Source organism: Tamandua tetradactyla, chromosome 8, assembly GCF_023851605.1.
Source record: "Tamandua tetradactyla isolate mTamTet1 chromosome 8, mTamTet1.pri, whole genome shotgun sequence".
NCBI lineage: Eukaryota > Metazoa > Chordata > Mammalia > Pilosa > Myrmecophagidae > Tamandua > Tamandua tetradactyla.
The window spans coordinates 65,966,535-65,994,186 of record NC_135334.1 but is presented as its reverse complement, the minus strand read 5'-3'; the positions used below and the strand labels follow the sequence as shown (position 1 = coordinate 65,994,186).

The window sequence follows — 27,652 nt, the reverse complement described above, 5'->3', positions numbered from 1 at the left end:
CATGTCACCATGGGATCACAACACCTCCTGGACCAAAAGGGGGAAAAAGAAGTGTAATCAAATAAGGCATCAGTGGTGCTGAGAAAGATCAGAGTCAAGAGACTATTCTGGAGGCTACACTTATGCAAGCTTCAGTTAGATAGTGCTAATTGCTGTGGTTTGCTAAACCCCAACCAACATCACTCCTGTTAACTCTGAAGAATACCTAGGGCTTGAACTGAGATTCTGTAAAAGTTTCAGGCACTAAATCTGCTCTCCTGGAACCTATAATTTCAAGAGGATTCCTAGGCCAGATAAATCCTGAAACCCAGAGGGAGCAGCCTATCCAGGATTATCAATTAATTACATCCCCCTATCCTTTAGTGTTGACACCTCTTTTCTGCATGAAAAAGTCAGAAGGAGCATTGCCTAAAGATTTCTAGAGATTGGGAGAAGGATCAAAGGAAAAGGAGTTATAACAGAAAATAGAATTTAACAAATGAGTATGACTGCTGAATCACTATATTGATATTTATTCTAGCTTCCAGTGTTTTGGAATAGCTAGAGGGAAAAATCTGAAATAGTAGAATGGTAACCCATAACAAATTCTGAAATCTGTTCTGTAATTACTTGTTGAAATGTACTTTGAAAATTATTGCTTTTTCTTTCTTTGCTTTGTGTATATGTTATATCTCACAATAAAAAAATTTTAAAAACCAGGTAGAATATTCCTCCAACTTTATTTTTCTCTTTCAAACTTATTTTGGCTATTCTAGCTCTTTTACTCTCTATGTACATTTTAGAAGTACTTTGTCTCTATCAGAAAAAATCCTGCTGGGATTTTGGTAGAAATTACAATAAATCTGAGAACAATTTAGAATTGACACTTTACTATATTGAATTTTTCAATCTATGAACACATTATACATCCCCATTTATTTAGATGTTCTTTGATTTCTCCATAATATTTTGTAGTTTTCAGCATACAGATCCTATACATGTTTATTAGATCTATACCTAAGCATTTAGTCTTGGGGAGCTCTTGTAAGTGGTATGATTTTAAAAATTTTGGTTTTCAACTGTTCATTGCTAGTATATAGAAATTAGATTAATTTTGGGTTATTATCTTCTATCCTTCAACCTTGTTATGCCAGTTTGAAAGGATTAGGTTCCCTTGAAAAGCCATGTTTTAATCCTGATCCATCTTGTGGAGGCCGTTTCTTTTAATCACTTTTCAGCACTGTAGGTTGGAAACTTGGTTAAATTATCTGCTAAACTTGTCCTTTATAATCTAAACTTGGTTAGATTGGGAGATATGACACACCCAATTGTGGGTATTAACCGTTGATTAGAGGGAGATATGACTCCACCCCTTCCAGGTGGGTCTTGATTCCTTAAATGGAATCCTTTAAGAGGGAACCATTTTGGAGAGAACTATGAGAGCCCATGCGGCTAGTAACCTTTGGAGATGAAGAAGAAAGATGCCCCTAGGAGAGCTTCATGAAACAAGAAGCCTGGAGAGAAAGCTAACAGACATCGCCATATCTGTCATGCTTCTTTCAAGTTGAGAGAAAAGCTTGACCGTCATCAGCCTTCTTGAACCAAGGTATCTTTCTCCAGATGCCTTAGATTGTACATTTCTATAGCCCTGCTTTAATTTGGACATTTTCAAAGCCTTAGAACATGTAAACTTGCAACTTAATAAATTCCCCCTTTAAAAAGCTGTTCTGTTTCTGGTATATTGCATTCAGGCAGCTTGCAAACTAGAACACTTGTTAAACTCACTTATTAACTCTAGGAGTTCTTTGTAGATTCCTTGAGATTTTATACAAAGACAATCATATCATCTGCACATATGGACACTGTTATTTCTTCCTTTCCAATCTGGATGCCATTTCTTTCTTTTTTTTTGCCTATTGTACTTTTGGGACTTACAGTATGATATTGACAGGAATAATTGGAGTAGACATCTTTGCCTTTTTCCTGATCTTAGAAGGAAAGCATTTAATTTTTTGTGGTGTGAATGATTCATGTATCAACTTGTCCAGGTAATGGCGTGCAGTTGTCTTGTCAAGCAAGCACTGGCCTAACTATTACTGTGAGGACATTTTGTGGACTTAAGTCATCAGTAAGTTTATTGCATCTATGGCTGATATATCTACAATCAACTAAGGAGAGTGTCTTCAGCAATGAGAGAGGTTTAATTCAATCAGTTGAAGGCTTTAAAAGGAGAAGTGATGACTTCAGCAGTCAGAAGAGAGAATTTTCAACTCCACATCAGCCAGCCAGCATCTCCTGGGGAAGTCATCAAAAACCTTCACTGGAGTTGAGAGCTTGCAGTCTGCCCTATGGAATTTGGACTTGTGCATCTGTATAGTTGCACAAGACACTTTTATAAAATCTCATATCTACAGATAGCTCCTGTAGGTTTTGTTTTTCTAGAGAACCCTGGCTAATAAATCAAATATAATGTTAGCTATAGAATTTTTGTATATATACTTTATCAACTTGGGGACATTTCCTTTTATTTCTAGTTTGCTGAGAGCTTTTATCATGAATAGGTGTTGAATTTTGTCAAATGCTTTTCTGCATTAATTGACATAATCATGTGGTTTTTTATGTTTAAATGAAACCAGCCTTGCATTCCTAGGAGAAATCCCACTTCTAGATGTTATTTGCTAATATGTTGTTGAGAACTTTTGAATCTTTGTTTGTGAGGCCATTTTACATAAGCTATCAAAATAATGTGTGTAGAATTGTTTATATTTATAGTACTTTCTTACTATTCTTCTAATTTCCCTGGTGTCAATAGTGATATCTCTTGTGATATTCCAGATATTGATAATTTGTGCTTTCTTTCTTTTCTTTCTTTCTTTATCTATCTTATTAGAGGTTTGCCAATTTTATTGACCTTTCCAAAGAACCACCTTTTGGTTTAATTGATTTTCCCTGTTGTTTTTCAGTTTTCAATTTAACTGATTTCTGCTTTTATCTTTATTATTTCCTTCCTTTTGCTTATTTTGCTCTTATTTTTCTTGTTTTTTTTAGGATATAGAGATTAGATTATTATATTTTAGACCACAGTCTGTTTCAATTATTTTAAATTTGTTAAACTTTCTCTTATGACCCAGTATATGGTCATCTTGGTTAATAATATTCCATGTGCACTTGAAAAGAATGTGTAATCTACCATGGTTGGATGGAGTAGTCTGTAGATGTCAATTAGATCTAATTGGTTGTTGGTTTTATACAGCTCTTCTATATCCTTGCTGATTTTCTGTTTACCAATTCTAATGTTTACTGAGAGTGGTATGTTAAAGTCTCCAGCTATAATTGTAAATTTGTCTACTTTTTCTTACAATTATGTCAGTTTTTGATTGATGCATTTTGAAGCTCTGTTCTTGAGGCATACACATTTAGGCTTGTTATGTCTTCTTGGTGAATTAATCCTTTCAACATGGTAATTTGTCCCCTGTAATTTTCTTTTCTCTGAAGTTTACTTTGATGTTAATATAGATACTTTGTCTTTCTTTCTTTTTTTTTGAGCATGGGCAGGGACCGGGAATCGAACCCGGGTCTCCAGTTCAATGGCAGGCGAGAACTCTTCCTGCTGAGCCAACATGGCCTGCCCAATACTTGGCCTTTTTTTTTTATTAGTGCTTCCCAGTATATCTTTCCCCAAAATTTGACTTTTAACTTATGTATATCATCAGGTTTGAAGTGATTTTCTTGTACATAATATATATTGGGCATGTGTTTTTTAGCCTTTATGACAATCTTTGTCTTTTAATTGATGTGCTTAGACCATTTACATTTAATATAATTATTTATATGTTTAGATTTAGGCATCCTGTTTTATTATTTGTTTTCTATTTATTTTGACTGGTTTTTATTTCTCTATTTCTCCTTTTCTGACTGAGTTATTTGAAAAATTTTTAGTACTTCATTTAAATTTACTTATTGTGTCTTTTCCTGTAAGTCTTTGTATAGTTTTTTAGTGATTGCTCTAGAGATTATGATACACTTACTAAATTTTCACTTAGAGTCAATATTTCACCATTTTAAATGTAGAAATCTTGTGCCTAGATAGGTCCCTTTTTGTTCTCCCCTTTATATTAAAACAGTTCTTAGATGATTTTATATACTTTATACCCTTTACTTTCAAACATATTTTAAAGAACTCAAGAGGAGAAAAGTAATTTGCTATATTTACCCAAATATAAAAGCAACATTTCTATTGCTTTTCTTCATTCCTGATGTTCCATGTTTCTTTCTGGAATCATTTCTTATCTATCTGAAGAAATTCCCTGAGCAATTCTTTCAGAGCAGGTTATTCTGAAAACTTCTGTTTTCCTTCATCTGACAATGTTTTTATTTCACCTTCATACCTAAAGAATATTTTCACTGGACATAGAATTCTGAGTAGACATTTCTTTTCTTTCAGCACTTAAAAATGCTTTTCTCCATTCTTCTGGCTTCCTGGCTTCCATTCTTCTGATACAATATTCATGGCCATTTGAATCATTGTTTTCCCAGAAATAAAGTATTATTTTTCTTTAGCTTAAATTTTTTGTCTTTGCTTTCAGCAGATTGATTATGGGATTTCTTTCAATTTATTTTATTTGGGAATTTGCAGAGCCTCTTGGAACTATGAATTTATATTTGTTTCCAAATTTGGGATGCTTTTGTCATTATTAGTTCAAATTTTTTTTTTTTCCTACACCATACTTTCACTTCTCTTTCTCTGACTCAGTGACACGATAATTAGATCTTTTCAAATAGTCCTGTAGGTCCCTGAGGGTCTGTTAATTTTTTTCTTCCTATTGTTTAAATTGGATACTTTTTATTGATCCATTTCCAATTTCACTCTTTTTTTCTGTTACCTCCATTCTGCTTAATTGAGCCTACTCAATGGGTTTTAAGAAGTTCTTGCTGTATTTTTCAGCTGTAAAATTTTCATTTGGTTCGTCTTTGTATTTCTATTTATTTTCTGAGACTTCCTATCTTCAGGGGTGTTTACTCTTACTTCTGAAGCACTTTAATAATAGTTGCTTCTAAGTTTTTTGCCAGATAACTTTAACATTTGCATCATCTCAGCATTGGCCAAATTGAGTTTTTCCTGGTTCTTCATATGCTGAGTTATTGTAGTTTGCATCCCAGATATTTTAAATATTATGTTAATGAAACTTTGGGTCTTATTTAAATCCCATGGAGCGTTTCTTTAAAAGCAGCTATTTGACCCTATTGTATACATTGTTCTTAGTTTTCAAAGACTTTACCATGCTATTTGGATCTGTCCTGCATGTATGTCACCCAATTGTCAGACTGGGACTTGTACATTGTCTATTTCGTAGTTCAATTCTCAGAGTCTATGTTTCAGAAAGTATGATGCTTAGAATCTGATCTATACATGTGCAGCTCAGGGGTGAGTCCGGGAGTTCAGAAATAACTTCATGTGTCCATTAGCCTGAGCTTTCCCTCTCCACAGTCTGCCTGGTATTTACTGGTTCCCTGAGGATTCCCTTTTGAGTCTTCCGGCAAGAAATCTGGGGCTTTCTCTAACCCACTCAGGATGTGCATTTTCTGCTGCCTGTGTCTGAGACCAATTCGTGGGAGGACAGAGAGAGAATACCAGAATGGCTGTCCGCCCACACCTTTGGGGCCATAGTTCCTCTAATCATAGACAAGCTTCTCCTCTCAGAGTTTTAGGTGTCTGTGGGCTTCCGTTGCCTCTGCTGCAACTCTCCGGAGATCCCTTTCCCACCTATTGAACATGAAATAGAGGGTTCCTCCTGGAGCTGTGCCTGTGTGGCTGCCCAATGCCCACTTCTGGGTTTTCGGCTGCGTAGAATCCAGGCTGGGGGATACCAGAGGGACAAAAAAGGCAAACTCACTGCTGGTTCAGTGGCACTCCAAATTCTGATCTTCTTCCCTAGTCTACCTGCTACTTTACTTTTTGGAGCTCCCACGAAGCTAATGTATGCCTTCTGACCAGAAGGTCTTAGGGCTGCAAGTGGAATCAGAATCTGAGAGTTCATTTTTAAAGAGTTTCAGTTAATAAATGCAGAAGGAATGATAGACTTAGAAAACCAGTGTTTTTGCATTGCTTTAAGATCCCAGATCTAAAAATGACTAAAAGTAGGACAATCAGACATTATGTGCCTCCTGATGAGATGTAATAGAAAATACATGTGTATTAGTCTCACTTAAAACAATTGAACCTGAATTTAATTAAACCTTTAGAGGTATATACCAGTATATAGGAGAATTGGAGGCCTGGAAACAAGTTAAATGGTACTATACATAACCATCAGCCAAATCCAGATTGTGGGACATTCCAAAGCACAAAAGATCCTGGTTTCTCCAATAAATAAACGGCATTAAAAAGAATGGGGAAATTATATGTGCTGGTTTGAAGCTGTTTTGTACCCCAGAAAAGGCCACATTCTTTTAAATCATTCGTGTGGGGGCAGGCTTATTGTGGGTGGGACTTTTTGATTAGGTTGTTTCAACTGAGATGTGATCCACCCAACTAAAGGTAGGTTTTAGTCCTTTACTGGAGCCCTTTATAAGAGAATAAAGGACAGAGAGAGCCCAGAATGCTCAGAGAGAAACACCCATAGGGAGAACTCAGAGAGAGAAACACTGCGAGAGAACTCAGAGAGACAGCCATTGGAATCAGTAGCTGAAAGCAACAGACCCCAAGAGAAAAAGGACCAGCAGGTACTGGCCATGTGACTTTCCATGTGACAGAGGAACCCCGGGTGCCAGCAGCCTTTCTTCAGAAAAGTTATCTTTTTCTTAATGCCTTAATTTGGACATTTTCATGGCCAGAGGACTATAAATTTGAAAACGAATCAATCCCGATCATAAAAGCCAACCCATTTTTGGTATATTGCATCCCAGCAGCTTTAGCTAAAACACTATTTCAGAATAAAAGAGACTTCACTGACATAAAAAATAGAAGGGGGATAAATAATAGTCAGTACTCATGGGATTCTTGAGCAGATTCAATGGGATAAGCGATGTAAATGGCAAGTGATAAATGAAAGCTCTTACTACCTCACGGCATCTCTCAGAGTCCGTCTCCTGTTCATCTGCAAAACACAGAAGATGACAATCTCCCTCTTAGGACTGCTTAAGGATGAAAGGGTCTAGCTACTCTTTCTATTCTAGCATATTCAAAAATCTTCTAAGGCCCTTTCTCTATGCACCAGGACAGGGAGACCGGACCTCGGCAATATTGGGTACAGTGTGCACAACAGACCAGCAGATGGCAGCTCAGACCAGTCTATGTGGAACCCAGGCAGCATGAGGGGTTCTCGCCTGGTTTTTGCTCTTAAGAAACTGGCGGGGTCTTGCCTCATTACTCTTCCACCAGTGTTCCCTTCCCTTCCTAAGTATGACAAATAAAGCTGAAGCAAGAGAGTCGGTGTGACTTTTAGATAGAATCAGGGTTCCAGCTAACTGTTGGCTGAGAAGTCCTCACCAGTTGGACAAATTGCTGTACCACAGGTCCAGTCAGAAGACTGGGGTTCAAGCCTGGCCCTAGGATGCCTGGACCCTGCTTCTCACCAGTGCAGCTCCGGTGCCTCCACTCCCCACCAAATCACCTGTGTGCATGTGCGCTGGGAGTGATTTACACCAGGGCACCCATCCACACCCGGTGTGGGATATCCTTCAGGAAAAGTTTGTTGAATAAATAAAATAAAAATAAGTGAATGCATTATGGATATTCAACTGCATGTCCTTCGTCCCCAGCAGAGTGGTGAGCCCCGGACAGGGTCTGTGCTCTTTCTTTTTGTCTCTTGGCCTATAAGGTAGCCAGGGTAGTGACGAATAGTGCAAGCTCTGGAACTGGATTACTTACATTCAAATTTTAGTTCCTCCATGTATGAGCTGCATGTTTCTCCACTTGCAAAATGGGGGATAACAATGGTTTCTCTTATTGTGCTATGGTGAGGATTAAATGAGCAAATCCATTTAGAGTGCTTAGAAAAGTGACTGGCACCTAGTATGTAACCTGTACCTGTTATCTGCCATCTGAAGCGTACCTTGTTTTAAGATTTACTGCTTCTTACAAAAATGCAATCAAGGAAGATACACAAAGGGCCTAGTGTTGTCTGGCACTGGGGATGACTCTCAAGAAATAGCAACTCCTCCTTCTCCTTTCCTCCCCGTCTCCGTCTGGTTATTATTATTGCTGACCGAAGGTGTCTAAGGTAAGTCTTCAAGACCGTGAGTCACGAATGATGCTTTGCCCACCTTCATCCAGCCTCACACTGAGCAGGGGCCTTTGCATTTGTGCTCAGGGCACTGCCGCACGCTGAGGATTGAGGGACCCTCCTCACAGTGGTCCAGGGATCAGAAACCACAGAGGCAGGGGAGGAGGGATCACCAGAACCAAGTTTCCTCCCCTGCCCCCTTTTGACTGTGCATATGTGCATGTGTTGCATTGCGGAACATCTTCTGAGAGTCACTTGTCAGTCTTGGGGCTGTCGTGCAGGTCAAATGGTTTGTCTATGAAGGTCCTCCGAACTCTTCAAAATGCAGAAAGAGGACCGGGGATTCGTTTGGCCTTCTGTGATCTCACCCATAATTTTCTGCGTTATCAGTCTGGAGGAATGGGAAAGTGTGGCGGGTAACCACTAGGTGGCGCTATCAGCGAGAGGAAATCCTTGGCAAGCACGCGCAGCACCTGCCCTGGGCAACCCGATATTCTAGCTGTAGAAAATCAAACCCCTCACCTCAGTAAATTCCAGCCATCTGGTAAAATTCTGGGGGAAATGGAGACTGACCCAGGAGAACACGTGGCGCAAGAGGAAGAAAACTGGGGGAGAAGGAGGAAAAGTCAAGCCCTCCTGGCGATCTGGCCCCTTGCCTACTGTTCACTTCTGAATCCCGAGGCTCATCCTGCCCTCTGCCTTACACGGGGGTCTGCCCAGCTGCCTGGGGTCACCCCGGTGCCTTCACCCCCCACGGCCTCTGCCTGGAATACCTTTATGCCTTTCTCTTTCTCAAGACTCAGTCAGGGTTTTGCCTCCCGCTGGAAGCCTCCCCAGACCCCTTCTCTGGCTCATGGCTCCTTTGTGCCCCACCACCTCTCCCCACCATCTTCGACACTTCTGTGGGCTTCGATGTTTACCATGGAGTGGGAATGTCCAGGTTTGATGGAGTTTGGGAGTGGGAGGCCTCTGTTCTAGTCTGTCCCACCAGGTGGATGTGTAAGGGCATTCTTGGCACACCCTCTGTGTCAGGGCCTTGAGAATGTCCTGAAATGCTGAAAGTTCGTCCACACTGGGTAAGCAGCACGAAATGACAATGCACGAGCTCTTGTTAAAAAAGTATTGGGAATTTCAAGATGGTGACAGCAGAGCACAAGTCCAAGCACAGGGCCCTTCTGGGTGTGGTGGGGCCTTGTGCACCTTCAGAAGTTGCACACCCATGAAGCTGACCCTGAGTGCAGAGCCTGAACAAAACCTCAGGTGGGCCTCACATCTGCCCAGCAGTCCTCGGGTGACTTAAGGGAAAATGGAGACCAACCCAGGGGAACACAGAGGCTTCCATGCTATGATGTCTTCACATTGATAGTACCACCTAGTGGTCATGTGCCGCACGTTCCCGTCCCTCCCATCAGATGTGCCAAAAAACATGGGTGAGAGCACACAAGACCATATAATCCCCTGTCCTGCATCTCAATGCTTATGAATGCTACTCTACCAGGCGTCAGGGATAAAGTAGTAAGGAAAACGGTGGGGTCCTACCTTTCATTAGCTTACTACATGAGATTATTGTGTCCTATTCTCTTGGATGCATTCCTCCTTCACTAGGCAACAGTCAACCAGCCTTTACTAGGTCTCTACTATGAGCCAGAAAATGAGACCACAGCAGCAGATGCTCTCAGGCTCCACCAACCCCCTCAGATTCCTTTCCCATCTTGTGCACACCACAGTTGGGTGTGTTCATTCCCAATAGCCAACACCTGTGACTCTTTGTCTCAAGCTGATTGCTTGGAAGCTGGATGGCTTCTGTATATGAAGCCCTTCACATCAGAAGTTCCCTCGTTCCTCAGCTTTAAGACATAAGAGAAATAGCCTTGAATTTGAAGTTAGATAATTTTGGATTCAAATTCTGATTCCATCACTTAAAAAGTACAAATCACGAACATCTCCAAGATTCATACATCTTGTCTGCAGAACAGGAGTTAACAACACCTACCATTTCATGCAGAAAGCTGGACCCAGAGCCCATATCTACTGCTTCTTGCTGAGCTCTCTCCACTGAGACACACTGCTTGTTCTCAGAAGGGTCTGATCAGAAGAGAGGCAGACGCTGGGCCTCACCGTTGGGGCGCTTGCTTGGTGGGGAGGGGCTCCCTGTGGTGAGGCACCAGTGAGCTCCTCCTGAGTGATCCATGGTCTCTGGCAGCATTAACTCGGGCAAGAAATGAAGTGGAGAACCAGGGAGACCCTGGAGGAACTCCCAGATTCTCAGAATCATCAGGGGGTATTCAGTCATCATTCATTCAATAAATGCTTATGAATGCTTACTGTGCCAGGTGCTAGGGACACAGTGATAAGCAAAACCGGCAGGGTCCTGCCCTCCGTTAGCTTCATACAGAAGATTATTGTGTCCTGTTCTCTTGGATGCATCCTTCCTTCACTAGGCTATGGTCAACCAGCCTTTAGTGGGTCCCCACTATAAGTCAGGAAATGAGACTGCAGAGAATGCTGTCAGGCTCTACCAACCCCCTCAGATTCCTTTCCCATGTTTGTGCACACCACAGACAGGTGCGTTCATTCCCAATAGCCAACACCTGCCGCTTTTTAGTGGGCTGTGCCCAGGTTGTGGGAGCTCTCTTTACCTGGGTGCACAGCCAGCCAGAAGTGCCTGGGAAAGGACATCCCCAGGGGCAGCCTATAATCTGACTGACAGGTGCTGAGGTGTAAATACTCCAGCCCCCTGGCCCTGCTGGGGATCACTCTGAGAAGTGACCTGAATTGTTTCCACAACTCCCCAAGGGACAGAGCCCAAGTTTCTGTCCTGGGACTGGCCCTCTTTCTTTTTCTTTTTTGCCCCTCCTCTTCATTTCTCTACCTTCTTTGCCTGGGATGACTTCCTAATAAATTGTTTTCATACAAATTCTTTTCTTAGAGTCTTCTTATAGGAACCCCCTTTTTCCTATCCAGAAGGAGAAGGAAGTGAGCAATTGTTGTCAGTGTTCAGGTTTTTACAGTGATGTGATATGTAAGAAAGTCATTATCTCCCAGGGGTGTAACAGAAATCCTGGGATGAGCCAGGACCCGGCATTAAGGGATTGAAAAAGTCTTGACCAAAAGGGGGAAGAGAAAAATGAGACAAAATAAAGTGTCAGTGGCTGAGAGATTTCAGAGTCGAGAGGTTATCCTGGAGGTTATTCTTTGCATTACATAGATATCCGCTTTTAGTTGATGGTGTACTGGAGTGGCTGGAGGGATGTACCTGGAACTGTTGAGTTGTGTTCCAGTGTCCTTGATTCTTGAAGACAATTGTTTAACGATATAACTTTTACAGTGTGACTGTGTGATTGTGAAAACCTTGTATCTGATGCTCCTTTCATCTAGGGTATGGACAGATAAATTAAAAATATGGGTTAAAAAATTAACAAATTTTAGGGGGGACAAAGGTAGATGGAAATTGGGTAGATGGAAATACTACAAATTGGGTAGATGGAAATACTAGTGGTCAATGAGAGGGAGGGCTGAGGGGTATGGTACATATGAGTTTTTTTTTCTTTTTATTTCTTTTTCTGGAGTGATGCAGATGTTCTAAAAGAATGATCATGGTGATGAACACCTAACTATGTGATGATATTGTGAGCCACTGATTGTACAGCATGTATGGAATGTTTATATGATAAAATTTATCAATACAAAATTTTTATTTAAAAAAAGAAGTCATTACGAATAATAGTTTAAGTACTGATTTGTAAGTTAATAACTTTTGTTACAAGTTAGAGTGCACTCATATTACCCCTGTAATATTATCACTCTCCCTCACTTGCATTCTGATGGGTTTTAATGGTGATGAAGAAGGAGGAAGCATTTCCGCTGGCTGGGATTTGCCTAGAACCTACATGGGCATTATACAAAATCTTGGTACACCTCGGGAGTGGGCCCTACATGTAAACATCACACAGTGTGTGTCTTATTGTGTGAAAAGAGGTAAAATGTGATGAGTTGGAGTCCTGGGAAATTTTGGCTTCACACCAAAGGATTCAGGCTTGGAGGACCCGACTCCCTCAAATCTGTGAGAACAGAGCTGTCTTCCCTCTCGTCCAACCCCATTTTATCAGGCCCAGCTTTTCCAGGGAATTTTCTCAGATCCCTTCCTTCTCCCTACCCAGCCCACCCTGAGCTCTCCTTCTTTGGCACCGTGGAAAGTGCTTCTTGTTTGAACCATTTTCTTACACTTGGGTGCACGACACAGCTTTCCCCCGAGCTAGCTGGAGTCTCTGAGTTTCTAGCCCAGATCACGGGCTGTTCGGGCACGTTGCGTGTTAGGAGCCTGGTCACGGCAGGGATGTGTGGGCTGGAGCTGGTCCTGCTCTCAGAGAGTCATGGCTGTGGGCAGCGGGTGAGTTTAAGTCCCCAGACCTTGGTTCCTCCTGCAACTAAACCTTGATGGGTGGAGCGTGGACCCTGCCCCGCTTACCTGCTGTGTCTGGATCCGGGCCTTGCTGCTCGTCCCTCCAGCCCCTCTGCCTGGACCCAGACACCGCCCCTAGAGGTCTGAGTCAGACCCTTGGACATTGATGGGGTTTTGCTCCCGATGGCCCTAACACTGGGAGCCCCTGCCCCATCTAGTTCACATACTTACTCCCTGCTGTGCCTGTGGCCCCTGACGGTGCTGCACTGGTTCTGCTATAATTTTGGAAACTCCCTATTCCCAAGATTGAGCTTGAGTTTACGGTGCCTCTTGGATACAGAGACGTGGCCTTTGGCCACCTCTCTGTGAGACAAGCCTGGAAGATTTCTGCCCTCCTTTGCCAGAATTCTGAGTTCTAGAAAGCTTGGGCACTGAGACATATGGAATAATGATTCATAGCATATGCTCCTTGGTATGACAGAGTCTGTTTTCTGAATCTTTCTAGATTCCCTGATTGGGTGGTGATATTTAGGAACAAAAGGTTCTGTCTTATATCTTTAGAGTTCCTAGGGCTGCGCAGGATAGTATCTTACATACATAAAATATTCATTAATATTTGCTTATTAATTGCAGTTCCTCCCCCCTGGCTTCCTGAAGAGCTTGACTGTGACATTCATTCATTCAACCATTCATTATTTTTCCAGCCATCCTCCCCTTCCTTCCATCCATCCATCCTTCCACTCAGCCATATATAATAATTATCTGTATCTGAAAGGATGACTCCATTTGCTCTTTTCTCATCTCACAGACTAGGGGAGAGGTTGTTACTCTAAGAGCACTGATATGAATTGGAAGGAATTTCAAATCTGCCTCTGAGTATTGATATTTGTCCATGCAAGATGTGTGTGTGCCGACGAATATGGGATAAAGAATGCATTTGGAAGTCCTACTGCCCAGGAGACCTTGAAAGGGGACTGGCTTGGAAGTGGAGGCTGGAGCCCACCCTGGGATTATTCTAGACTTATTCAGAATTGAGGAAATAAATGCTGGGGAGTTTTGGCCCAGTAGATTGCCTGATGGGGATAAGGATGGGCTCTCAGTAGGGGTGGAACTTCCGAAGGGTTGGGGATGATTTCCACCTTAGAGGGTGGAAGGAGAAACTCCCAGTGAGATGCCAGTTTGAGGGCAGGGAACAAATTCAAAGGGGGCGGGGGTATGTGACCAAGTGGAATGTCCCTGTAAGAGGTTTAACTTCTTAGACGCATTTCCCTTGGAAATGGGAAAAGGCATACTATCTCACAGTTTAAAATCCTTTCTCTCAAATGATGCAATTATCTCCGTGGCTTCTGATGGAGCAGGGAAGTCTGTATCACCCATCTAACTTCGAGGATGTGGTTATGGAGGGAAGTGAGTAGCTGGGGCATGCTGGTAAGGAGACCAGCCCTATTGTCCATCCCTTTTTCCTTTCCAGAGGCTTTGTGGCAGCTATTGCAGCTTTGCCAGGAGAGTAAGAGGGAGGTGGAACACCCAGCTCAGATGAGGGGTGGCATCTACTCAGAAGGGGACAGGAGACAACTCCTTTCTTTCTCTTGATCTTCTAAGGCCAAGGGAAAGCTGACTTTAGGAGGATGCCCCCTGGCCGAGCACTGCTTTGGGCACTGGGTACACTGGGAGATTAGACCCAGCCTCTGTCGGCCTCCAGGAGCTCACACTCATGAATAATCTCTCCTTGAAAAAGGCCAGGCAGTGGTAGATGCTCGGCAAATGCCTTCTGAGAGAGTAATGAGCAGTGAGAGGGTTTTGGGATTACATTTAAACTGGGTTTAAAGAACAAGTGGGATTTTCTGGGTGGGGAAGTCTGTGGGTACCATTGGGGCAGGTTCTTGCTCCCATGCAGCCTACTCTGGAATCTGTGGGGAAACCTAGGGGCAATGGCAGAAGAGGTGCTGGTACACCTGCTCAACTGGCTGGAAGTGCTAGGTTTGCTACAACTAAGGGCATCTTACATGCTTGCTAAGTAGTTTATTCTGTATATAGCATCAAGGCCAAAGTAGTCAGCAGTAGTTCTCAAAGTACGTGGTGGGCCATCAGCATCCCCTGGGAACATTTTAGAAATGCACATCCTGAGGTCCCACCCAGATCCACTGATTTAGAAATGCTGGAGGTGGGTCCCAGCAACCTGTGTTTTAAACCTACAGGTGATTCTGATGTAAGCCAAAATTTGAGAACTACTGGCATAGTGGGAGACTACTGGACTTTGAAAGGAGGGCGGGTGGAGGAAGGAAAGAAGCTGGAGTGAGGGAAAACGTACACTGGGTGAAGGCCTGTTGTGCCTGAGCAATGGGTTTCATGATAAAGCCTCTATTTAAGGTGCGGTCGGGATCATCATACCCTCGCTATCGATGGAAGGGGTTAAATGACTTACCTGAGATTACACAGTTAAGTGCTAGGCCAGAGTCTGTACCTAATTTGTCCTGACTCCAAAAGCCGTATTTTGTTTTCATTTTTACCACCACAAGTGTTTCCTGGGTTCCACGGAAGCCCGATGGCATGGGCGGTGGGGCCACACAGAAAGGCTGGAAGCTTGACGCTCCTTCCTTGAAGCCTTGGTGGTGAGCCAGTCCTGAGGCCACCTGGCTACACCTTCTGCTCTTATTCCTGTCCTCCAAGGACAGTTATTTGGATTTCCATATGATTTGCCACTAACCCGAGGGAGCTGGGCTTGGCAAATGCACTTTCCTAAACCTCCAGCTGTCATCCCTGATTCCTAGGGCTGAAAGGTTAAATGTGAAGTTAAATGTAAAGAGCAGGGCGAAAAATTACTTGTATGTTGTGATTACAACTACTGTAGATTTTAAAAAGATACATGGCGAATATGTAGGGTGGGGGGAAGTGGTGCCAAGTGGTTGTGTTGGGGTGGTGCTACTCTTCAGGGTTTTCTTCTTTTCCTAAGTTTTGGTAGGTGGTGAAACGATTTGTAGGGTGAATATGTCATCATTCATATTTAAAGGTGCACCTAGTGGAATGCAGTGGCGCCGTGGACAGCTGTGTGTGCCTGGTGGAAAGCACAGCCTCTCTGTCCTGAGCAGTGGAGGGTTCACCTGCCCCATGGAGTCTGTCGCAGGCCAGCAAGGAAAGAAGCTGGACATTGCCCGGCAAGGGGTGGTGGGAGCAGTGCAGAGCTGGCTGAGGTCAGAGAGCTCCGGCATTCATCTCATTCAGTCGTGGTGTGAAGCCCCAGGACCTTCGTAGCCCCTGCAAGTCCCTCTTCACGGCAGCTGTGTGCCGCCAGGCTGAGGGGGGACCCTGGGATCTAGGACTCGATTCTCTTTGCAGGTCATCCTGATACACCGTCCAGAAGTGCAAACTCTGTGGAACGGCTCAGGGCTGAGACAGGCGACAGGAAGCCACTTGGCTTACCTTCCAAACAAAGGCCACCGAACACCTTTAAACACAAAATATTCTTTTATTTGTCAACGAAGGCTACACGGGATCACTTCTGGTTTTGTTTTTATGCTTTTTTCCCCCTTTTTTTTCTAGAAGGTATCTACATCTGCATTTATTTACAGCCTTGTCGGTATTTACACGGTCAAGAATACAGTGTTAGAAACACAAAAGTGTTGAGAAAAAAAACTTCTCAAAATTAGTTCCAGACGTCAGGAAAACTATTTCCACATGGTAAGGCCAGAGTCTCCAGTGTCGGTCGTCCGGGGCAGCTTGGCACAGAGTCCTTCTGCCGAAGCTGTGGGTTCAGAAATCCTCAAGAATAGGCGGGTTTAGAAAAGTGGGATTCTGGTGTGTGGTGACTCCAGGGCTGCAGGGGCACTGCCAGGCCCCTGGGACTCAGCTTCGGCCGGGACAGCGGAGCTTGCCCGAGGGTTCGTTCTCCCTTGGCGGTTTGCCCTCAGAAGGAATCACATTTTCTTGGGGACCAGGAGGTCACCCAGGATTACGCCTTTGGCATTCCAAAGGGGGTATGAAACGCAACAGGGGCCCCCATCCAGGCCTCCTCCACTCTGCTCTTCCACTCATGTGCACATTGGTCATGAAACCTAAGCGTTTACCACTGTCTGGGGCAGTGAGGTAAACAAGGCTGGTTTTTGAGAATGTAAAGGTTGGAGAGGATAAAGTTTCTCTCGATCACCTGAGCAATGAGTCTGTAAAATGATTTTGCTGTTTTTTTTTTTTTTTTTGAAGGTTAAGTGAAAGGGCCTTGAATTACAAAGTTCTGTTTTTTTTTTTAAATTCTCTTCCCTCCAATAAAATAGGGAGAAGTGTATAAACTTAGCTGGAAATTACGAGCCTCAAATGGAGGGCTTTTAGTCTGAAGGAGGCCTCCAAAGAAAAGGAGAGACTGGGTTCTTTCTGAACTCCCTCAGGCAGGGGTGTCTCAAGCTCAGGGCCAGGAACCACCACCTGGGCTAAGTGGCTGCTGCGAGGAAGGGAGAATCAACTCAACTGCGAGCATCAGGTGTTCAGACCCTAAAGCCCCCAGACTCTGCTGGGGCCTAGCATGCTCATTTCTCCTGGGCACAAAGCTCAGTGTCGGTGCCTTCACCTGGAGCAACCAAGAATACAATGCCGGGAAATGTAAAACCGCGTTCTAAGATTTCACATTAAAAGTCTTGTCTTGCATAATGGAAATCCCTGCCATCTATAAAGGTGACACTTACAAGTCACAGCTGTAAAGGTCTTTTTTATTAAAAAAAAAAAAAACAAAAAAATCCCAATTCTGATTCCTGGCTATGAGTCCATGAAAACACCGCCAGGTTTTACTCGCCTCCCTTACCTTGCTGTGACCTTCTGCTCCCAACCATACCTCACCCAATTTATCTAAAAGTGCACCCTTTGGCCATTCTCAACCTCCATTCAATTTTCGAGGGATTGTATCAAATCCCCCCGTTCCTAAGTAGAAATCAGGCACTGGTCTGGTCCTTGGGTTCATTCTTAGCCAGCAATTTGGAGAGACAAGGATCAGGGCTGACAAAGGTGTAATTTACCATGGAGCGCCGCCCCTCCCCCTTCTTCCTCTTGTCATACTTCTGCCCTCCAACTTGTCTCTCTGGAGTGCGGGTAAAAAGGAAATCTCATCCTACCCAAAATAAAGTTGGGGAATCACTAAAGTCTAACTTAAGGTGATGGCAGAGGATCCGGGGATGAGGGCGCGACTGGTGTGGTGGAGGATGGGCAGAGGGCAGGCGCTGTTTTAACACGACCTTCCTCCAGAGCCAGAATCAACACTTTGCAGAACGTCTTAAACCTGGGACTGAGAGAGTGCTTGTAGCTCCAATGAACGGATAGATGTTGGCAGGTGTCCCAAAGGGCAGGTGCCAGCAGGATGGGATTTGATAGCTGGAGGCCACTAAGCAGGCACTGGGAACTCAGGCTCATGCCTTCAAATTCAGCCCCTTGGGACTGGGGCTGCTGGTTCCATCAGGAGGATAAACTGAGAGAGGAGGCGCAAACTGGCCTTCCAGCCTAAACGGAAACCGACCCTAAAGAGTCAAGGCCAGAAGCCCTGTCTCTAATAGCAACAGAACTGGTGTGAAACTGAGATCCATGATGTTGCTTTTACCACCCCTGAGATCCTTTCTTTGGTGGGGATTGGGGTAGGTTTGGGTGTGGAGGAGGGACAGAGAGGACGGGGAGCTGTAGGGAGATGGTTCCTTTGGCCCTCATGCTGTCTGACCTCCAGTTTAGATGTCCTCAGTGAGTCTTGACTGGGTGTCAGGCAACCAGGCAATGGACAGGAAAGCTTTGCCTAAGAACCCCTGATATCATGAGTACATTTTGAGAGGTGTAAGTCTCTTTTGGATAAAGAACTTGTGTTCATCAGGTCACGCTTTTTTGTATCCCATCCAAGAACGATACTGCCAGATGGGAGTCCCCATGGCCTGTGATGCCATGCATAGCAGGCCTGGGGACCACCATGGCTGAGTGGTGCTCTAGATCCAGAGGCAATGGGCAAACAGGCTGAGACACACTGTTGTGGAAGTGTGGCTTTTTTTGGAAGCAGAAAGAGCACTTAGCGAAACACATCCTCTAATTCCAAAGGGATGATATAAGGCGAAATCTTCTCTCCCCGAGAAGCTTTGGACACCTCTGCCTGCCAGGCAGAACCCAGACTACACGCTGCTCCAATTCTTATGCAGTAAGAGACCTTGATTTCATTAACTTGTGTAATATTCTGAAGACTCTGTGAGTAAGGCTATAAAGGTGCCATGAGCTTATCAGTACAACAAGGTTTCCATGGGGAATAGTTCAGACTCAGAATTCATTTACCACACTTAATGTAAATGTAACCCATAAAAATCCCAGTTTCTAAGAAGCCCAGCTCAAAAGGAAGCATTTGGCTTCCTCTCCTATCTCCCAGAGCCTCCTGTGAGTGGTAATAATGATGGTTATTAGGCAGATGAACCAGGAATGGAATCCTTGAGCAAGAAGCTCTTAGCTCTTGCTGTTACTCTCTCCTCCCCTACATGCTTTCCTTGGACTGTTGGCTGCTATTTCTCCCTGGACATACTCTCTTGGTGAGGGGAGGGCTCAAGTCTCTTCTTGATAACCTTGGGCCCAGGTCTTCCCAGGAACCATTCTAGATTGGTTGATGGATTCACGGGAACCAGAGGAACCACCACCAATCTTGGTAGGGTTGTCTGAAAGAGACAGGCACTCCAAATTAGCTCTTTCTTTCTTTCTCCTTATTCTCTTTAAAAACCTGGTAGGGCTGTGCTAAAGGGGGAGCCATCTTACGATTTCACGGGAGGAATTTCCTGAAAGCCTATCCTGCTGAGTCATAGCCCTGCATTTAGATTGTGAAAACAGGGGGGCAGAGGAGACTTCAGGTGCTGGTTAGAAGGTTGCTTGGCTCATACTTTTCTCCATTTGGCTGACTTTTCCTTAAGCATTTTACTAGAATCAAAGGCCACCGAGCACCTCTCTTCACATTCCTATTTCTCAGTGGTGGCAACTGAGCTGTAGAAGGAAGATACCCAAGGTCATGGGGAAAGGGTATCACCTGGGAAGGTAGGCTAGTACCCTTGCCACCAGTGACGTCTCTTCGCCACGGGCCTTCCCCTCACTGGTCTTGGTGCCCACATTGAGGGCTTGCTGTGCAGGGCTGGTTCTTGTATCTGGCTTTGGGAGAGGAGGAGATCATCAATAAGGAACATTATGGTAGGAGTGACCAATGACAGACATCCTGGGTGCCTTCACCCCCTGTGGAGGAAGGGCTCTCAGAACCAGGATGTTATATCACCAGACTAGGGGAAAGGACCTGGGAGATACTTTCCTCATCCCAGAATGGGGATGGCACTGACAACTACATGGGATTTGTAAAAGGGGTAGGGGGTTTCACTTAACATCAAAGTATAAAGCCAGGACAGGAGTTTGAGACAGCCTGAAAAAGGTGCTCATGACATTCTCTGGAGCAAGATGAAGCCATCTGTGGCTCTCTGGAGGCATAACACAGTGAATAAAAAGTCACATCTCGTCTTCAGGAGCCTAACCAAAGATCCACAGGTCCTATAGATTCTGCCCAGGCCCCCTTGGAAGGGGTTTTCCACTGGCCCATTACCCTTTGTACCTGTTACTCCTGCCCGACCCCCCCATCCCATTGAAGAAGAAAGAGCTGCACATGAGACAAGTTAGCACAGACACTCATGTCTCACATCACACTGAGTACCTAGAGACAGACAAGGACACACTCCTGGAGATGTGCCTCTGCGAGAAGAAACGTACCCCAAACAACAAGGAAAAAAATCCTCAAGATAAAGGGAACAAAGGACAATTAAGTTTTCATTGTGATCACACTACAGAAAAAAAATACCTTCTGTTCTCTGCAAAAAATGTGTGAAGGCCAAATTTGTGTTCTTCTTTTCTTAAAAAAAAGAATGTTGCATGAGTTACTATGCAACCAGTATTTTTGTTTGTTTTCTGCACTTGTTAAAAAAAGGATTATTTTTTTCTTTTTTCTTTCTTTTTCTTTTTTTTAGTACAACACAGTCGGGTATGCGGCCACAAAAGAGTAGCTGTCTTTGGCAAGAAGTCCAGGCCTTGGCCCTCTCTGTCACCTTCGGCCCATCTCACTCTGTCTCATGAAGTGGATGTTGTTGGCGCTGTCTGACAGTTCTGGGTACTGCTCGACGGAGATCATGAAGAAGCCATCGTAGCCTTGCACCCGTCCTGTATTCAGCATCTGCTGCTTCTCCCCCTCTGTCCAGGCCCGCAGACCTTCTTCCCCTTCCCGTAGTTTCTGCTGCTCACGGGCCCAAGCCTGGCGTACGGCTCGCTGCCGGGCCAGCTCCAGCACCCGTGCCTTCTCCTCATCCAATGTAGTCCCGTAGCGGGTGTTCAAGCACAGTGCCCCATACTGGAGCTGGATGTCTGTGTAGCGTCTAGTCCTGCCATTGAGCATCGTGTTGATCTGGGACACGGTGACATTGACACCATTCTCCAGGGTCCGCCGCCCCCCGCTGAGGCCCAGGATGGCCAGATCACCTTCTGAGGGCCCTGGCTTCACGAAGTAGTGGGTGTCTACTCCGTCGATGGTGAAGTGCAGGTTCTCTAGGTATTGGGCATTGTTCAAGATGGCAGCAATCCTCCGCCCATCCTCATTGGCCACACTGATGATGTCTGTTGTCACACGGCCATCCTTCAAGGCAAACTTGACCCCCTTGCCAAAGATGGAGCCACTGGATGCAAACTTCTTCATCTCTAGGGCCTGTTGGCAGCTGGTGATGGTGGAGCCATAGAGCTGGTCAAAGCGTTCTAGGGTGACAAAGGCCTTGAGCTGCTTCTGCACTTCACACTGCACCCCGAGGATAGACTGATGGGAGGAACAGAGCAAGAGAGAGAAAAAGTAAGATAAGGAAACAACTGCAAAAGCCTGGAGAATCATCTTAAATAACAAAATCAAATCTGCATGCATTTATTAGCCTGTAGCATCTAGCCCTACTGTCAATCACTGGAAGAACATCCAGCCTTCTTCATCCATCTAGTCACCTGCTCTTCTGTTCAGAATGTTAAGGAAGCATGTACTCTGAGCCAAGTTCTGTTCTGGGAATTGGGGGTACAAATAAAAATCTGACATCATCCCTGCTCTTGAAGAACTCATAATCTGGTAGGGAAGGACAGATGCACAATAAAGAATAACAGTCAAAAGTGATAACCAGTGGATTAAGAGAGGTAATAATAACTACAGCTAATAGTTCTTGCTCTCTGAGCTAAACAATTAACATTCATTTCCTTATTTGATCTTCACAATAACTTTATATAATAAGTACTGTTATTTTCTGATTTTACCATTAAGGCAACTAAAGCTCAGAGAGATTGTAACTGGCCTACAGTCACACAGCTATAAGCGTTCAACTAGAACTTAGGTCTGGTTCTGGAGGCTCAGCTTCAAGGACAGCTGGAGTAGAGAGGTGCAAATAAGGCTCAAAAGAATCTTAGTCTGAAGGTGGAGGAAAGAGGTGGAGAAAGTGGGGTACAACGAAAGGAGGGATGGATGTCAAGAAATGAACTCTTGGCCAGAAGGTACAGTAAGATGAAAATTAGTGATGTATATATACCTTCTTACCCTGCTTTTTTACTCTTCGTGGTGTTTAGAAATGGTTTTCAAGGACAGTGTCTTACCCATAGTGCTTTCTTGGGGCTTCTCAGGCACCTCTGTTCTTGGTTGTTTTGGGGGACAAGTTGGGCCCTCTCAACTTTGTGTACTGTATTCATATCCCTCCCCTGGCTTGGGACACTTGGGAAGTGATGCTCAGGAAAGCCCCAGGGCCTTATCAACAACTCAGAGAAATGGCTTTAGAAGGAGACCCATCGGCTTCTCAAGGAAATTAAGTCCTCTTTATAATTAATAGAACCCTGTCTGTGAACAATTATTTCCTAGAGTTTCACAAAAGCTGTAGTGCTCAACAACAAAGATCTCCGATGCCTGCCAAGGGCAGAAATCAATAATTCATTGACAGGCAAGGTTGGCAAACAGGCAGTCAGAGACTGGGGCTCTGTGGAGTGCAGAAAAGAAACTGATGGGGAGGAGGAAATGCTGAGGCTGCTGGAAGCAGCTGTGGGGACAGCAAGCACTGTGGGCATCTGGGGCACAGACTGGAAGGACAGTGGGATTGCAGAGGGGCATAACGGGGAGGTCGTGGGCAGCAGAGAATGGCACGAAGAGGATGGGCTTTGCAGTCAGACTGACTTGGGTTCTCATTGCCTTTTTTCTTGCTACTTTTCAGCTGAGTGACCTTGGCCAAATTTCTCTCTGAACCCTGGTCTCCTCATCTATAAAATGGGGAAAGATACCCAGTTTACAGGGTTGTTTATTTGCTCCTTTTAACCATTTATTCGTTCAACGAGAGGTTTCTATGCATCTACTATGTGCTAGGATGTATGCTGGATACTAAAACAAACAAAAACAAACCTACAACAACCCCTTATGGGCTCACAGTCTAGTGGAAATACAGGAAACAGGAATTAACATAATAATATGATAAACGGTTTGCAAGAGAAAATACAGGGTGTCACCAGAGCACAGAGGTTAGAATCACATCTTCTGTAGTCTGGGAGAAGGAGATGGCTAAGCTGAGGCCTAAGGCAATGAGGTTGATTAGAGCACCGAGTAAGAAATATCTGAGAGGGGGGCCAAGATGGCGGCTTAGTAATGTGCGCGCATTTTAGTTCATCCTCCAGAGCAACTACTAAATGACCAGAAACAGTACAGAACAGCTCCCGGAGCAACGACAGTGACCGGACACACAGTGTACCCCAGTCTGGACAAGCTGGACCGGCTGCGAGTCTCTGGAACAGTGAGTTCCCCAAGCCGCGTGCAGTTCCCCAAGCCGTGGCGCCCGGTGCCCGGCGCCCCTCCCCCACAGGCAGCTTCCCGGAGAGAAAGGAAAGAAACTCTAACAGTAGCGGAGACTGAGTCTAACCAAACACCAATAGTGGCATTAATAAACAAATTCTGACTACTTAAATTAGGCCCCCAGCTCAGGTGAAACTGGTCAAGGCGGAGGTCGCCTATTGGGCTAACCGAAAAAGAGGAAAGGGGACGAAACGGAACCTTCTGTGGCTGTTTCTACGGAGGCTTGGCTGCCTCTGGATTCAGCGGCGGGATTACACAGGCTGCAACTGCCCCAAGCATATGCAGAAACAGGCTGCTTTCAGGGCTGTCTCCTGCCTGCACCTTCCCCACGGGAGGGGTGAAACGCAACTCAGGTGGAATCCCTCTCTCAAGGAATTCAGACCCCAGGGCTTCGTAATTTGAAGCCATTAAAACCAGCCTACAACCTTTCCTCTGTCTCCACCACACCCCCAGTAGGGAGAGCCTTCCAAAGTTAAAGGAGCCACAACATCTTTTGCTGGTGGGACCCGCAGGCAGACAAGCGCCACATACTGGGCAAGATAAGAAAAACAGAGCCCAGAGACTTCACAGGAAAGTCTTTCAACCTGCTGGGTCTCACACTCAGGGAAAATGAACACAAGTGATTCCTTCCCCGCCGAAAGGAGGCCAGCTTAGTCCGGGAAAACCCGGCTGGAGTCTGTAATACCTATGTAGACTCTCCTAAGGGTGGGGAGTGAAAAGGCACCTTACAAGCAGGACAAGAAACAAGAAAACAAGAACTGAAAAATTACCCTCTGTTAAACAAAACCTAAGCTAGAGGTCCAGAAAAAGCTGAACTGAAGGTCAATGAACAGATAGACAACAAACTCATCTAGCAAGAAAACCCTAGGTAAGATAAGTGAAAGCAATCTCCAGAATAAACTAATTAAGGTAATTAAATGTCCAGACGCCAGCAAAAAATATAAATCACACCAGGAATTTTGAAGATATGGCCCAGTCAAAGGAACAAACCAATAGTTCAAATGAGATACAGGAGCTGAGACAACTAATTCTGAATATACGAACAGAAATGGAAAGCCTCATCAAAAACCAAATCAATGAATTGAGGGAGGACATGAAGAAGGCAAGGAATGAACAAAAAGAAGAAATGGAAAGTCTGAGAAAACAAATCACAGAACTTATGGGAATGAAAGATACAGTAGAAGACATGAAAAAACAATGGAAACCTACAATGGTAGATTTCAAGAGACAGAGGTTAGAATTAGTGAACCGGAGGATGGAACATCTGAAATCCAAAAAGAAACAGAAACTATAGGGAAAAGAATGAAAAAATATGAGCAGGGGCTCAGGGAATTGAATGATAATATGAAGTGCACAAATATACATGTTGTGGGTATCCTGGAAGGAGAAGAGAACGGAAAAGGAGGAGAAAAACTAATGGAAGAAATTATCACTGAAAATTTCCCAACTCTTATGAAAGACCTAAAATTAGAGATCCAAGAAGTGCAGCGCACCCCAAAGAGAATAGATCCAAATAGACGTTCTCCAAGACACTTACTAGTCAGAATGTCAGAGGTCAAAGAGAAAGAGAGGATCTGGAAAGCAGCAAGAGAAAAACAATCCATCACATACAAGGGAAACCCAATAAGACTATGTGTAGATTTCTCAGCAGAAACCATGGAGGCAAGAAGACAGTGGGATGATATATTTAAATTACTAAAAGAGAAAAACTGCCAACCAAGACTCCTATATCCAGCAAAATTGTCCTTCAGAAATGAGGGAGAAATTAAAACATTTTTAGACAAAAAGTCACTGAGAGAATTTGTGACCAAGAGACCAGCTCTGCAAGAAATACTAAAGGGAGCACTAGAGACAGATACGAAAAGACGGAAGAGAGAGGTGTGGAGAAGAGTGTAGAAAGAAGGAAAATTAGATATGATATATAAAATACAAAAGGCAAAATGGTAGAGGAAAATACTACCCAAACAGTAATAACACTAAATGTTAATGGACTGAACTCCCCAATCAAAAGACATAGACTGGCAGAATGGATTAAAAAACAGGATCCTTCTATATGCTGTCTACAGGAAACACATCTTAGACCCAAAGATAAACATAGGTTGAAAGTGAAAGGTTGGGAAAAGATATTTCATGGAAATAACAACCAGAAAAGAGCAGGAGTAGCTATACTAATATCCAACAAATTAGACCTCAAATGTAAAACGGTTAAAAGAGACAAAGTAGGATACTACGTACTAATAAAAGGAACAATTCAACATGAATACATAACAATCATAAATATTTATGCACCGAACTAGAATGCCCCAAAATACATGAGGCAAACACTGCAAACACTGAAAAGGGAAATAGACACATCTACCATAATAGCTGGAGACTTCAATTCCCCACTCTCATCAATGGACAGAACATCTTGACAGAGGATCAATAAAGAAACAGATAATTTGAATATTACAATAAATGAGCTAGACTTAATAGACATTTATAGGACATTACACCCCACAACAGCAGGATACACCTTTTTCTCAAGTGCTCATGGATCATTCTCAAAGATAGACCATATGCTGGGTCACAAAGCAAGTCTCAACAAATTTAAAAAGATTGAAATCATACACAACACTTTCTCAGATCATAAAGGAATGAAGTTGGAAATCAATAATAGGCAGAGTGCCAGAAAATTGACAAATACGTGGAAGCTCAACAACACACTCTTAAACAACCAGTGGGTCAAGGAAGAAATTACAAGAGAAATCAGTAAATATCTTGAGGCGAATGAAAATGAAAACACAACATATCAAAACCTATGGGACGCAGCAAAGGCAGTGCTAAGAGGGAAATTTATTGCCCTAAATGCCTATATCAAAAAAGAAGAAAGGGCAAAAATTCGGGAATTAACTGTCCACTTGGAAGAACTGGAGAAAGAACAGCAAACTAATCCCAAAGCAAGCAAAAGGAAAGAAATAACAAAGATTAAAGCACAAATAAATGAAATTGAAAACATGAAAACAATAGAGAAAATCAATAAGACTAGAAGTTGGTTCTATGAGAAAATCAATAAGATTGATGGGCCCTTAGCAAGATTGACAAAAAGAAGAAGAGAGAGGACGCAAATAAAAGATCAGAAATGGAAGAGGAGACATAATCACTGACCTCACAGAAATAAAGGAGGTAATAACAGGATACTATGAACAACTTTATGCTAATAAATACAACAATATAGATGAAATGGACAAGTTCCTAGAAAGGCATGAACAACCAACTTTGACTCAAGAAGAAATAGATGATCTCAACAAACCAATCACAAGTAAAGAAATTGAATCAGTCATTCAAAAGGTTCCCAAAAAGAAGAGTCCAGGAACAGACGACTTCACATGTGAATTCTACCAAACATTCCAGAAAGAATTAGTACCAACCCTGCCCAAACTCTTCAAAAAAATTGAAGTGGAGGGAAAGCTACCTAATTCATTCTATGAAGCCAACATCACCCTCATACCAAAACCAGGCAAAGATATTACAAAAAAAGAAAACTACAGACCAATCTCTCTAATGAATATAGATGCAAAAATCCTCAACAAAATTCTAGCAAATCGAATCCAGCAACACATTAAAAGAATTATACATCATGACCAAGTAGGATTCATCCTAGGTATGCAAGGATGGTTCAACATAAGAAAATCAATTAATGTAATACACCATATCAACAAATCAAAGCAGAAAAATCACATGATCATCTCAATTGATGCAGAGAAGGCATTTGACAAGATTCAACATCCTTTCCTGTTGAAAACACTTCAAAGGATAGGAATACAAAGGAACTTCCTTAAAATGATAAAGGGAATATATGAAAAACCCACAGCTAATATCATCCTCAATGGGGAAAAATTGAAAACTTTCCCCCTAAGATCAGGAACAAGACAAGGATGTCCACTATCTCCACTGTTATTCAACATTGTGTTGGAAGTTCTAGCCAGAGCAATTAGACAAGAAAAATAAATACAAGGCATCAAAACTGGAAAGGAAGAAGTAAAACTATCACTGTTTGCAGATGATATGATACTATACATCAAAAACCCTGAAAAATCCACAGCAAAACTACTAGAGCTAATAAACGAGTACAGCAAAGTGGCAGGTTACAAGATCAACATTCAAAAATCTGTAGTGTTTCTATACACTAGCAATGAA

General features: G+C 43.5%; 1 protein-coding gene and 1 long non-coding RNA gene across 6 annotated transcripts in view; one reads left to right on the top strand and one right to left on the bottom strand.

Moving 5' to 3' along the window:
- The window catches only part of LOC143644442 (uncharacterized), a 75,425-nt gene extending 53,736 nt beyond the window's left edge, over window positions 1–21,689 (top strand). Inside the window, exon 3 of the long non-coding RNA XR_013156714.1 lies at window positions 20,598–21,689. This is a non-coding gene — a long non-coding RNA (uncharacterized LOC143644442). The remainder of the gene's footprint in view (window positions 1–20,597) is intronic.
- TENM4 (teneurin transmembrane protein 4) overlaps window positions 20,376–27,652 on the bottom strand; it is a 780,788-nt gene continuing 773,511 nt past the window's right edge. For all 5 annotated transcript variants that reach the window (XM_077113447.1, XM_077113449.1, XM_077113448.1 and 2 more), the window contains one exon: window positions 20,376–21,430. In XM_077113447.1, the coding sequence (XP_076969562.1) occupies window positions 20,672–21,430 (759 nt within the window). In that variant the 3' untranslated portion in view covers window positions 20,376–20,671. The remainder of the gene's footprint in view (window positions 21,431–27,652) is intronic.